General features: G+C 42.1%; 1 protein-coding gene across 1 annotated transcript in view; it reads left to right on the plus strand.

Moving 5' to 3' along the window:
• Positions 1-10051: 10051 nt before the first annotated feature.
• MRPS9 (mitochondrial ribosomal protein S9) overlaps positions 10052-13070 on the plus strand; it is a 38915-nt gene continuing 35896 nt past the window's right edge. Inside the window, exon 1 of the mRNA XM_055539534.1 lies at positions 10052-10291. Coding sequence (XP_055395509.1) covers positions 10157-10291 — 135 coding nt within the window. The 5' untranslated portion in view covers positions 10052-10156. The remainder of the gene's footprint in view (positions 10292-13070) is intronic.

A 13070-nucleotide genomic window follows, 5' to 3' on the forward strand; every position in this document is an offset into this window, starting at 1 on the left:
TTCCCAACCCGGAGATTGAACCCGAGTCTCTTGCATATTCTGCATTGCAGGCAGATTCTTTATCACTATGCCATCTGTAAGCCAGTCATAAAAAGACACGTTCTGTGTGATTCCACTTACATGAGGTTCCTTGAGGTTCAGATTCATAAAGAAAAAATCAATAAGATAGTGGTTGTCAGGAGCTGGGGAGAAGAAGGGATGAAGAGTTACTGTTTTGTGAGTTCAGAGTTTCAGTTTTGCAAGATAAATTTTAAGTTGTGTTTATTTTGCCACAAAAAGAAAGAGAGAGAAAAAGTTTACATGATGAGAACAATAAGGCACTGAAGGACAATGGCAGGGAAGTGATGGAAGAAATGTCGCAGCAGGATGTCCCTGCTGGCTCAGTGCACAGGAATCTGCGTGCCAATACAGGGGACACGGGTTCCATCCCTGGTCCAGGAAGACCCCACATGTGGTGGAGCCGCTAAGCCTGTGCACCACAAAGCTGAGTCCACGCTCTATAGAGCCCATGTTCCTCAACAAGAGAAGCCGTCGCAGTGAGAAGCCTGCACACCATAATGAGAAATAGCCCCCACAAGCAGCAACGAAGACCCAGCACAGCCAAAAATAAATAAAGCATTTTAAAAAGAGTAAAAGAAACATTCAGCCAGTTGTTTTCTGAATCCTTGCTGACTCACTCTTACCCTGAATTTGGAGAATAAGCTTGACTCCCTGGCCAAAGGATCATTTCATGAAACCTGGATATCGATATTTAGGGCAAATTTGTGTTTGTGGTGATGAAATTATTTCAAAAATTATTAAAGGATTTATTTCATCTTATTCAGGGTAATCTTTATTGACTGTGTGTGTACACGTGTGTTTGTGTGTTCTAGAAATTAAGAACATCAAAGAAATGCAAGGAGTAATTCTATTTTTGCAACCAGTCTACCTAATGTTTTATATTTCCTTTGAATACTTTATTTTCATGGTATCAATAGGTGGCTTTTTCTTCTTAAAGCTCAAATAACATTTCTCCATTGTGAATATCAGTTGTTAGCATTTAAAATATCAAGCCAGTGTATCCAAACTTGACACAGTTTCTAGTACACTTGAAATATAATTAGGTTGTTGTGAAAATCAAATGACGTAAAATATGTAAAAATGCTTTAAAAATATATTATTGAATAAATATAAGGTATACTTTCTGCTGTAGATATGGTTGTAAATCTAATTTTGGAAACAAGAAGTCTTATGAAGTGTAAATTTGTGAAATAAAACACAGAATTGTGTATAATGTGCAATAAATTCCCTTTAATTCCTAAAGGTGCTGAATTTGGGGTAATTCGATTAAATAATCATCACAATTCACTGATAGAAATATGCAGAAACTGGGTCTGCACATAAAATGAAATGGAGGTTCCTACAGGTATTGGAACAGAAAATGAAACACCAATGACTTTTCTTTAGGAAAAGAAAAATCAGAGTTTTAAAAATAAAGAATAAAAAAAACTTATGAGTGTAGAAAAAGGGAGGGTATCCTTCACTCCCACTCACAGAAATAAAGCCACAGCAAGGACGTGCTTTTGGAGCACTGACATGATGATCGTCACTTTCTGGTTAATCCTGTGGCATTAGCCTCGCTTCGAGAGCCAAGGTGCCGTTTTCTAGGGTTAGAAGGAAGAAAGCTTCTGTGAGGATAAAGATCTTCCAGGATATTTTTCTGTGCAGTAAAAATAGTGATGGACGCAGCAGACAACAGCACCGTTATTGTAATGGCCAGACTTACTCTGAGTTAACTCAGCAGCAAAATAAAGTCAGCTAACACAGTGTTGTAAAGCAATGGCACTCCAACAAAAAAATAAAATAAACCGCGAGGGTGTATTACACAGAACGAAGAACGCAGTCATCATTTTATAATGTTGTGTATACTGGAGTATAACCTTTAAAAGTATAAGTAAAGTATAATCTAAAAAAATAAATAAATTCAGCTGTCAGCATGAAGAGGAGGTGCACACAGACATACTCACAAACCCTCAGTTTATACACATCCTCTGCTTAGGGAAAGGAAACCAAATGATAAAAGCATCCACTATGATGTCTGTACGATAGCAAACAAAAATAGGAGAATAATCGATATGTAAATCTTGACCACTGAAGAAAGGTAGAGACAGAAGAAAATGACAGCTTATGTTTTTCAACCAGCAAGAGTCTATTGATAGTCTCGTACTGTACCAGGCACAGTCGAGCTGGGGACACAGTATGAACAAAACAGACACAGACTCTGTCCTCCAGGGATTTGACAAAGACCCCAATTCATCTCATCTAAGCATCTGTACACGCTAAACCTCCTTTGCAATATATCCCCACTGAGTATATACCTTTACGATCAGTCGTATCGGATTCTTTGCGACCCCATGAACTGTAGCCCACCATGCTTCTCTGCCCACGGGATTCTCGAGGAAAGAATACAGGAGTAGGTTGCCATTTTCTACTCCAAGGGATCTTCCCAACCCAGGGACTGAACCTGTGTCTCCTGCGTTGGCAGGCAGATTCTTTACCATTGAGCCACCTGGGAAACCCTATCCCCATTGAGTGGATGTGGCAAAAACCATGAATTAGCTTCCAATTTCCTTCCTTCAACAGATGTTTATGTTCCAGGTTCTGGGTACTGTTTGGAAAACTGTTAGGAATAGAGCAGTAAGCAAGATGACAAAAAAAAAAGTCATCCTTCCTGCACAGCGAAAGCTGGGAAGTTAAAAAGCCCCTTGCAGCTAGAGCTCCAGATATGATTTAATTTCTGGCTAATCAGAGGCCGCTGTGTAAGACTTGGATATATAGTTGGATGTAGTGATCCTAGGGGCTTCCCTTGTGATCTAGGGGCTCAGACGGTAAAGAGTCCACCTGTAATGTGGGAGACCCAGGATCAATTTCTGGGTTGGGAAGATTCCCTGGAGAAGGGAAAGGCTACCCACTCCAGTATTCTGGCCTGGAGAATTCCATGGACTGTACAGACCATAGGGTCGCAGAGAATCGGACACAACTGAGCAACTTTCACTTTCACTGGTCCTAGACATCCACTTGGCTGGTGCACATCTTAGCACTCCCAGTGCAGTTCCAGGGAGATGGTGCTTGACTCACCACCCTGTTCCATGATTTCGTCAGTTACTTACTACCAGGTTATACACCCCAGCCACAACTGAGCACAGATTGATGCAACGTTAATAACCCAGTGCTTCCATATGTGGTTTCTTGGGAGTCCCTCCCTGCTGCTGGGAAGATGTAATTCTATAATACTGACTCAAAAAACAAAAGATGAAAACCAAAATCCCATTTCTTTCCTTTCACTTTCTCTTTCCAACAATAGATGAAACATATAACAAAATCTGGAAGTCACACAGGCTCATATTGTCAATTTTATCTCCCCTGTTATAAATTGCATGAACGGTTGAATTCTGAAATTGAACTCGAGTTCTGACTACATAAAGAAACTCATTGCTCTAATTAGATATGAAGTCACAAAGAACATGAATATCTGACAAGTGTGTACCCTGAGGTCAGCAACTTATATCTAAAGAGTGCTGGACACATAAATGACGGAAATCATGGATTTACCATGTAAGCATAGATGTTTCTAAGCTTCAAGGTTATTAAGAATGTAACTCTAATAGCTTCATTTGAAAATTGACATGCTTATTTCAGGAACCTGCGTTTTCCCAGGATAAAATGTTCTTTTGAGTCTAAAGTTAAAATAACAACATGCAGGTGTTTACAATCTAATCACAGTGAACTTTATTCATAAAGAGATGTGATGGTTTAATCACACACTAGGCTGTGATCTGCTCAGTGAAATTGGACACAATTTCAGTTTTCAGGTAGGATACTTGATTTTGGAAAACACTTGGAAAATGGGCCAGGAATGTTTCTTCACTGGAAATAGGAAAGGTGGTGTGCAAATTCTTGAGAGTCATTTAAGGATATTGCAGAATAATTTTTAATCGCCTGATCTGATAAATTGAGATAGAAAATTCCACTTTGTAGGATTTGTAAAATGGAGTTGGTTAATTGCTTTCAGAGAGAGTTTAGAAGTGGTTCTGCATAATGGTAAAGAAATGAGTTCGATGGTTTCCTTATTTTGATTTGCAGCTCTTTAAAACATTTAGGAAATAAAACCATCTTGATCCATTTGGCAGGGAGTAATGTTTTCCTTTGCAAACTCCCACTTTACTTTGCGATTCTTTCACAACTACATCACAGTATCTCTAGAATGATTAGATTTGTGTAAATATCTTTTTTTCCTATAAGTTAATAAGCTCCTGAAAGACAGGTATCATCTTAATACCCAGATAGTTCCTATCACAGAGCCTCGCAAAGTATACATCAATAGATAGTGAGTGATAAAGTAGTCTCTGTGTAGATTAATTTTTTACTTTAATTTTTAACGTACCAAACTCCACTTTCCAGCTGGGTGGCAGTCAGCAGAGTTGTGGGGCAGGTCTATCCAATGTCTTCAAATCACTAAGTATCCACTTCCCTAAAAGTTTGACCTTTTTGGAAGAATTCTTTGAGTCCTAGAACTTGGCCATTCCTAGCTATCTTTGAGTAGGCAAAATCTGAATAATTTGGGGGTTTGTGTTTGTGTTGTTGTTTTTTGGTCACTAAGTCATGTATGACTCTTTGCAATCCTGTGAATTGTAGCTTGCCAGGTTCCTCTGTCCATGGGGATTCTTCAGGCAAGAATACTGGAGCAGTTTGCCATTTTCTCCTCCAGGGGATTTTTCAGACCCAGAAATTGAACCCGGGTCTCCTGCATTGCAAGCAGATTCTTTACCATCTGAACCATCAGGGAAGCCCATATGTACATGCAAGTACGATTTATACAATTCTCTTTTATATTGCTTAGAATCATACCCTGTGGTCCATCTAAATCCATGCACTTTCTCTGATAGAGACCCTAGAGATTTGCTCTCACCTTTACGAGTAAAAGCTGACAATTACCCTTCAGTACATTTTTGAATGAGAACACTTTCATTTTTCAGGTCTGATCACAGTCTTCTTCTACTTATTTACATTTTCAGGTTGCATCAACCTCTTAGGAGTAATGCGCTTTTTAAGTTGCCTCCCTGCTGGGTAAAGTGGTACTTCCTCTCTTGGTCCTAAAATTGTCTCTTTGATGCCTCAAGAAGTACACTTTAGTTCTGGTTTTCTGGAATTTGATTATTGTTTATTTTTGCCATGCCCTTAGTGATTTTATTGATTCCAATTCTATTTCATTCTGCAAGCCCCAGGCTCTTGACTATATCCAGGCTACAATCGTGTTCATTTAGCTCCTCTTTTCTAGGTCTTTTTTACCTTCACTCAGCATCCATCAAAGGGGAGACCTGGATGGAGCCCAAATCCAGGCCACAGGCATGGATAAAGAGACACCCACAATGACATAGAACATTTTTTACACACTATTATTTCAGGTAGGGGAACAACATATAGTCCCACCACTCTATCAGGATAAACACTTTCACTGTCGCAATGCACTTTAAAAAATGACTTTAAACAAACGAATTACAAACATGGTCAAGGAGACCAAGCACATGGTCCCTTGAACTTGTGTGTGTTTGAAGTCATTTTCCATGCACAGCAAATCGTGCGATCAATCCACCTTTATGTTTCATGTAAATTTGTTTTATTTTTGATAATGAAGCCTGAAGGAATGATTCTTGAAGCATCATAACAGCGTTGACTGACAGCTCCCTAAGTGCTGTCTGTTTTATAGCAGACATAACTGACAGCTGGTAGGTAAAGAGCATATGCAGATGGATGGGGTTCACACTGAACACAGTGGGGCAAAAAACCAAAGGAGATATTTATTCTATTTCTTATTTATTAAAATTCAATCAATATGGTAAATATATGCATCTTGGTAGAATACATTTACTTGTGGGCTGAGACAGATTCAGTTTTTAAACTGTAATAGAAGCTTGATCTATAGAAATTATGTACTAAAATTACCTTATAAATATTTTTAAACTCCAGTGAGATGTCCATTACTCATTTTCACACCCCATGTATACTATCTGTTTAGCTGGGAGTGGTCAATACAACTAGAGCCTTTTTAAGTTGTAGATTTAAATTATCAAGTTATCTTTTATGGGCACCCACTTGTGTTGATTAAGTTAAAAATCTGGCCAAGTTAAAAACAAGAATCTTGCAATGCTGCTTCCAGGTATATACCCCAAAGAACTGAAAGCGGTGATCTGAACAGACACTGTACACTCATGTCTGTAGCACCATTATTTACAAGCTCAAAGGTGAAAGCAACTCAAGTGTCCCTGGACACTTGGATGGATAAACCAAACGTGGCCTGTACATACGATGGAATATTAGGTAGCTTTAAAAGGGAATGAAATTCTGATGCATATCATGAAATAAGTAAACGAGTAAGACTTGAACCCACAACTTTTTCATTAGAATTACTCCTCTCCAATATTACTCAGCCATAAAAAGGAACAGTTTTGAGTCAGTTCAGAGACTACCAATGGGGAGGTCTGTCTTTTGGGGCCAATTTGGCCCTGGCAGGCCCATGAATACCCAGACAGGACCACTGCAGCCTGTGTGGACAACAGGGGCACTAGGGGGAAGATTGCACTTGATGCACCCTTTGCAAAGAGGTGGGGTATTGGTAGAGGGAATGCTCCAGATGCTAGAGAATATCGGGGGCCCCCTCAGTCACTGACAGTTTTGCGATCAGAAAACTGAAGGAGCCCAAGGCCAAAAGTGATTCTGCCTAGAGATACCATCTACATAACTAATGTCAAGCCTTGGGCGTGCAGTGATGTGGCAGGCCACTGAATAGAGTTTCTGATAGACACTGCAACCTTTCAGTCTTAACCCAAAGGACTGGAAACCTTAGGAACCATAAGGAATATGTAATGGGAGTGTCAGGGAAGAAATCAGGGCACACTTTTCTGGAACCCCTTTTGTGCAGCATCAGTGGCCTGTTATTTTTACAACCCTTTCTGTTTGTGCCTGACTGTCCCATCTCTTTAATGAGAAGAGACTGAGGGGCCACTCTATTTCTCATGGGGCAAGGGAACCACCTTCATCACCAGATGGTTCTAACAAAGGAACAGTTAATAGTAGACCTTAGTAGACCCTGGAATGTGGGATTTTGAGGTACTGAGCTTGGCCAAAGATACTCAGCTGGTGATTATTAAGTAAAAAGGGTTGTACAGCGTCTAAGTAGAGAACACAAATTTCTTAAACCTAGGGAAGATCCTCAAAAATGTTTGTAAATAGATTATCAAAAGGGGAGGCCACTGGTCTAACTAAACTGTGTGCATGCTCAGTCGTATCCAACTCTCTGTGACCCCATGGACTGTAGACCCCCAGGGTCCTCTGTCCATGGCATTTCCCAGCAAGAATATTGGAGTGGGCTGCCATTTCCTCCTCCAGGGGATCTTCCTAACCCAGGGATCAAACTGGCGTTCTCTGCATTGGCAGGTGGACTCTTTACCACTAGTGCCACCTGGGAAGCCCCTTAAAGTTTTCCATATTGATCAAAAAAGCTCTGCATTTCCAGAGATTTCTAGGAATCCTTTAAAGGTGTCTGTGTGGGGGTTTTTTGTGTTTTTACAAAAGAAAATGATTCTGTACATATTTGCATGCATGTATCCTGATACACTGTGCAAGAATTTCTGCAGGGTATATACCTAGAAACGTAATCAGTGAAGTTATGTGGTGTGTTCATCTTAACATAGATCACTGACTCATTGATTTCAGGAAAACTGTATCAGTTTACACCCTCACCAGCGGCACCTAACAGTTTCTGCTGTTCATATCTGGCAGCACTTGTTTTGTTAGTGCAATGTTTGTCTCTCCTGATATTTACATTAGAAGCTGGTTTTAGAACCAAATTTCCATATTTACATGATTCCATCACGTTGGATAGTTGGGATTTTATAATCCTGATATGGGACCAAGAACACCTGATGTCTCCAACATAATGGGTGCTCAGTAAATGAGAAAAGATTAGACGGATCTAAACTTCGGTTGTTTGGTAAAATCATAAGATTTTTTTTTCATATTTTAAACGTTTATCAGTACATTCCTGATTCCACTCTTTCCTTCTGTCTCCAGATTTATGCACCCAGTGTTAACTTACAGTGGTGTATTTCTTCCCAAATTCAAAGGCTACACAGGAAATTGAATGCAGCAGTCTAAGGGTTGCCCCTAGAGATGGGATATGCATTACAGTTACTTTACTAGCTACTTTACTGTAATCTGGTAAATCTAAGGAGAAGACAATGGCACCCCACTCCAGTACTCTTGCCTGGAAAATCCCATGGGCGGAGGAGCCTGGTAGGCTGCAGTCCATGGGGTTACTAAGAGTCGGACATGACTGAGAGACTTCACTTTCACTTTTCACTTTCATGCATTAGAGAAGGAAATGGCAACCCACTCCAGTTTTCTTGCCTGGAGAATCCCAGGGATGGGGGAGCCTGGTGGGCTGCCATCTATGGGGTTGCACAGAGTCGGACACGACTGAAGCGACTTAGCAGTAGCAGCAGCAGCAGTAAATCTAAAGTAAAATATCATAACATGAATTTTAGAAAAAAAAAAAAAACCCTCCACAATTTCTAACCTTGATTTGAGTACTTCTGTAGTTTTTATGTGCTCTGACATGTTATTTTTTTTAAATAATATAAATTCGGTTCTAACATACTTGATTGTTTTATAAACTTGGTGATTGTTTTATACTTGGTGAAATTGTCATGAGCTAAATCTTGGTTCCCAAATGCTAGTGCATGGGCCTCTGCCAACTTCTGGCCTAAAAAGTAACAACAAAAAGAATAGAAGAGTGAACTTACCATACAACTAAATGGATTCCAATTAAAGGACCACATTTCATTCTGCAATTGTGTCAATTCTACCTTCTTACTAATTAAAATGTTCTATTTTACAAAATAAGTAATAGTAGATGTTTTTATTTGCTTGACAACTTGACCTCAGATTTTCCATATGTGTGTGTGTATTAATTTTACTGATCTTTAAAATCTAAGTGTTTGGGAACATTTTCAGAGCTGTTTACTGCTTCCTTTAATAAGTATTTTGTAGAAAGCATGTTGGGAGTTACCGTCAGGAGCGCACAAGCCTCAGAAGGTAAGGCACGGTCATCAGGATTCATACCTATTTATTAATATTTAGTTCTGATTGGGTTTCCAGGGAGGTTTAGTATTGCTAATAGTAAGGGTTATTGTTGTTGTTCAGTCACTCAGTCCTGTCCCACTCTTTGCAACCCCATGGACAGTAGCCCGCCAGGCTGCTCTGTCCGTGGGGTTTCCCAGGCAAGAATACTGGAGTGGGTTGCCATTTCCTTCTCCAGGGGATCTTTCCAGATCAGGGATCAAAGCCCTGTCCCCTGCATTGGGATGTGAATTCTTTACCACTGAGCCACCAGTAGGGGAAAGGAAGAGTGAAATTTGCTGAGTCGAGTCCGACTCTTTGTGACAGTCCGAGGAATTCTCCAGTGAGTAGCCTTTCCCTTCTCAAGGTGATCTTCCCAACCAGGGATCGAACCCAGGTCTGCCGCATTGCGGGGGTAGATTCTTTACGAGCTGAGCTACAGGGAAGCCCGACAGTTGGGGAGTGTCTGTTCCCGCCGGTGTAAGGGTTAGCCTGTGCATCATACACTTAGGAAATAACGAGTTTCCCGCAGAAGGATGGAGACCCTGGACCCGGACCCAGGTGGGAAGGCTGAAGGAGGGAAAACCCGTGCTCCGACGCGGTCGGCTGGGAGCAGAGGCTCGGAGAGGAGCTGCGTAATAATGGGCGTGAAGTCAGGGCTGCGCAGGGGGAGCTGGCGCCAGGGCAAGCTGGGCGTGGCACGAAAGGGTTGGCGAGAAGCCATGTGGAAGTCGTTCCAAGGAGACTCGGTGAGCCACCGACTTCAGGATGCCCAGAAAGACCAGGATGCCAAGTAGACTAGGGATCCGGACCAGGGGCGGGGGCGGATACGCCCCGCGTGCTCCCGCGCCCAATCAGCGACGAGCCAACGGGGGTGGCGGGACACGCCCCCTGCTCCGCGCCTCTTCCCGGCAGCCTCGCGGACCCGGCGCCCATCTGCGCCGGCGCAGTTTGCAGGCCCTGCCCCATCGCCCTCCGGCCCGCGCCTCCTGTCCCCAACATGGCAGCTCCCTGTGTGTCCTGCGGCGCAGCAGTTTCCTACCGGCTCTTTCTTGCGGGTAGGGTTAGCTTCGCCCGGGAACAAGGCCTCTGGAAAGCCGCGGCTTCTGGGCTGCAGACAGGTCCCAGATGCCAGGTAAGGCTTGAGAAAGGTGGCACTGCTCGTCCCTGTAGCACGCGGTGTGGCCAGGCGCTTCCAGAGTCTTTAGTTTCTCTGAGGATCTTTAGTTGCTGGGTGCCAGATCTCTTTAGTTGCGGCATATGAGGTCTAGTTCCCTGGCGGGAGATCGAACCCCGGCCCCCACCATTGGGAGCCGGAGCCTGTGGGATCTTAGGTGGTCAACAGAGGTCTCAGGTAAACAAGGTGGAATTGCCTTGCAACGGCCAACCTTTGAGGTTGTGGCTGGTTTTCTCAGGGTGCAGTGAGGGGGAACTTATCTGAGACAGAAACAGAGCGACCCCTCCCTTGACTTGTCCCCTGGGTGGATTATGGGTTCAGCCCTGGCCCCCGAGACCCCGATCAAGAGGGTGGAGGTGGATGAGAACTGGACTCCTGCAGTGGCCCAAAGACTAAATGCAGGAGGTCATACAGTGGAGAGGAGAGAGAAACATTTCTAAAGTGTCTTGCTTCTGAGCAGTTTCCATTCTGTTGATTTTCTCGGTAGTATGTCTCTGATTGATGGAGACCAGAACTTGTAAGTTACATTTAATCCTGGGGCCAGTGGGAAGCCAGGATTCTAGCTTCACAACTGGTTGGATGATAATGCCATTTACTGACATGGGACCTGAATAAAAGGAACAAAATTTGAGAGGGAAAAAAACGAGCTTAGTTTTGGAAATAATTGTATTTATTGCATAGTTATATTTGTGGTGTCCAAGTGGACCCAAAGAGAGGCAAGCCATAGTTCAAGAAGAGAGCTGGTTTACAAGTCCTCTGTTACCTTGTGTGTGATAATTAATGGATTAGATCATTTGGGGGAATGTGCAGTCAGTGAGGAAAAAGAAGGAGGACCAGACCCTGAAGGACAAACAGTAGAGAAAGAAGGGCCCCCAGGAGATTGGGAATGACCTACCAAAGAAGTAGGAGAAAAACCAGGCAGTGTGGAGTCATAGAAAACAGGAGAATGTTGCAAGGAGGGAAAGTGATTAGCAGTACCTGATATTGTAGAGAAGTCAAGTACTATGATCAAAAACTGTTGAAAAAAGGAATACTGTCTTTTTTCATTTTTTCTTCTACATTTTAGCTCACAGCAACCCATCCATCCGCTCATTTACCCATCAAACATTTGTTTTTATTGTTTTTTAACTGGAAAATAGGCTGGAAGTTTTTATTTTCTCATGCATCTCTTTTGAGTATATCCTTTTGTATATACACAATTATCTGTGAAAGGTACTGTAGGTTACAGAATGTCTTTATTGTTGACAGTGTGGGGGAGGCGGCCAAGAGTATTTTTTTCCCTCCCTGGAACTCCCAAACTTGCTAATGCATGTATCCTTCTGTGTCTTTCTTTATGTTTTTTAAATTACATACAGACATACATGAAATGCTTTTTTTTTTTTAAAGAATGGAGTCTCTTCTACTTTTTGTTTCTTTACCTAACATGTATAGTACAAGTCTCTCCAATTATTATTATTATTAAACACCTATTATGTGTCTTTGTTGTTAGTTGCTCAGTCATGTCCAACTCTTTGCAAACCACATGGACTGTAGCCCACCAGCTCTGTCCAAGGAGTTCTCTAGGCAAGAATACTGGAGTGGGTTGCCATTTCCTTTTCCAGAGGTTCTTCCCAACCCAGGCATCGAACCCTCATCTCCTGCATTGCAGGCAGATTCTTTACCACTGAGTCACGATGGAAGCCTTCTTACAGAGGGTATTTTTACTTTTTGTTTATTAAGTATAAGTGTGTTCCAGATAGTGATATGAGCAGTAGCTATTACTATGAGTCACAGTCAGAAACGTTTGAGAGACACTGATGCAACAAGGAAAAAGAAATAAGTTCTGTTAAACTGCGACTCCTGGGTGCTCGCTTGGGAGCCTCTGCGATGGGTTTTCTCCTTTGTACCAGAACTGTGGAATCCATGTTTCACATCAATGCTTCAGTACAAGTGCAGATATCTGGGTGTCCCAAATTTGAGTGGAGGAGGGAATATTACTTATGAATGGCCAGATTTTTCTAGTTTTAAACCTGTGAATATCAAGGATCTGCGCACAGTGTACTGTGAGATTTGTAAAGGTAAATACAGAAGAGCACAGACATGCAGAGCCTAATACACATGAGCTGAAATGGATAGAATGACAGCATCCTCTCGAGAAGGTAATGGGAGGGTCTGCCAGGAGTTACATGAGAAAAGAGGGATTCTGTTCCAGGAAGATGCAGTAGGTACCCAAGCACCAGAGATGTGCAGTCAGTGGATTCTGGCAACGACAAATAATTGGTTCTAGCAACTACACTTGGTATAATAACTGATGAGAGAATGGCGAGACGGGATTACAAAGTGTTTTGCTATGCTAAGATAATTGATTTTTTTTATTTATTTTAATTGGAGGCTAATTACTTTACAATGTTGTGGTGGTTTTTGCCATACACTGACATGGATCAGCCACGGGTGTACATGTGTTCCCCATTCCCCCGATCCTGAACCCCACCTCCCTCCCCATCCCTCTCCCTCCCACCTCCCTCCCCATCCCATCCCTCCCGGTTGTCGCAGTGCACTGGCTTTGAATGCCCTATTTTATGCATTGAACTTGAACTGGTCATCTATTTCAAATATGGTAATGTACATGTTTCAGTGCTATTCTCTCAAATCATCCCACCCTCGCCTTCTCCCAGAGTCCAAAAGTCTGTTCTTTATATCTGTGTCTCTTTTGCTGTCTCGCATATAGGGTCGCCATTACCATCTTTCTAAATTCCAT

This window comes from Bubalus kerabau, chromosome 11 (assembly GCF_029407905.1).
Source record: "Bubalus kerabau isolate K-KA32 ecotype Philippines breed swamp buffalo chromosome 11, PCC_UOA_SB_1v2, whole genome shotgun sequence".
Lineage (NCBI taxonomy): Eukaryota > Metazoa > Chordata > Mammalia > Artiodactyla > Bovidae > Bubalus > Bubalus kerabau.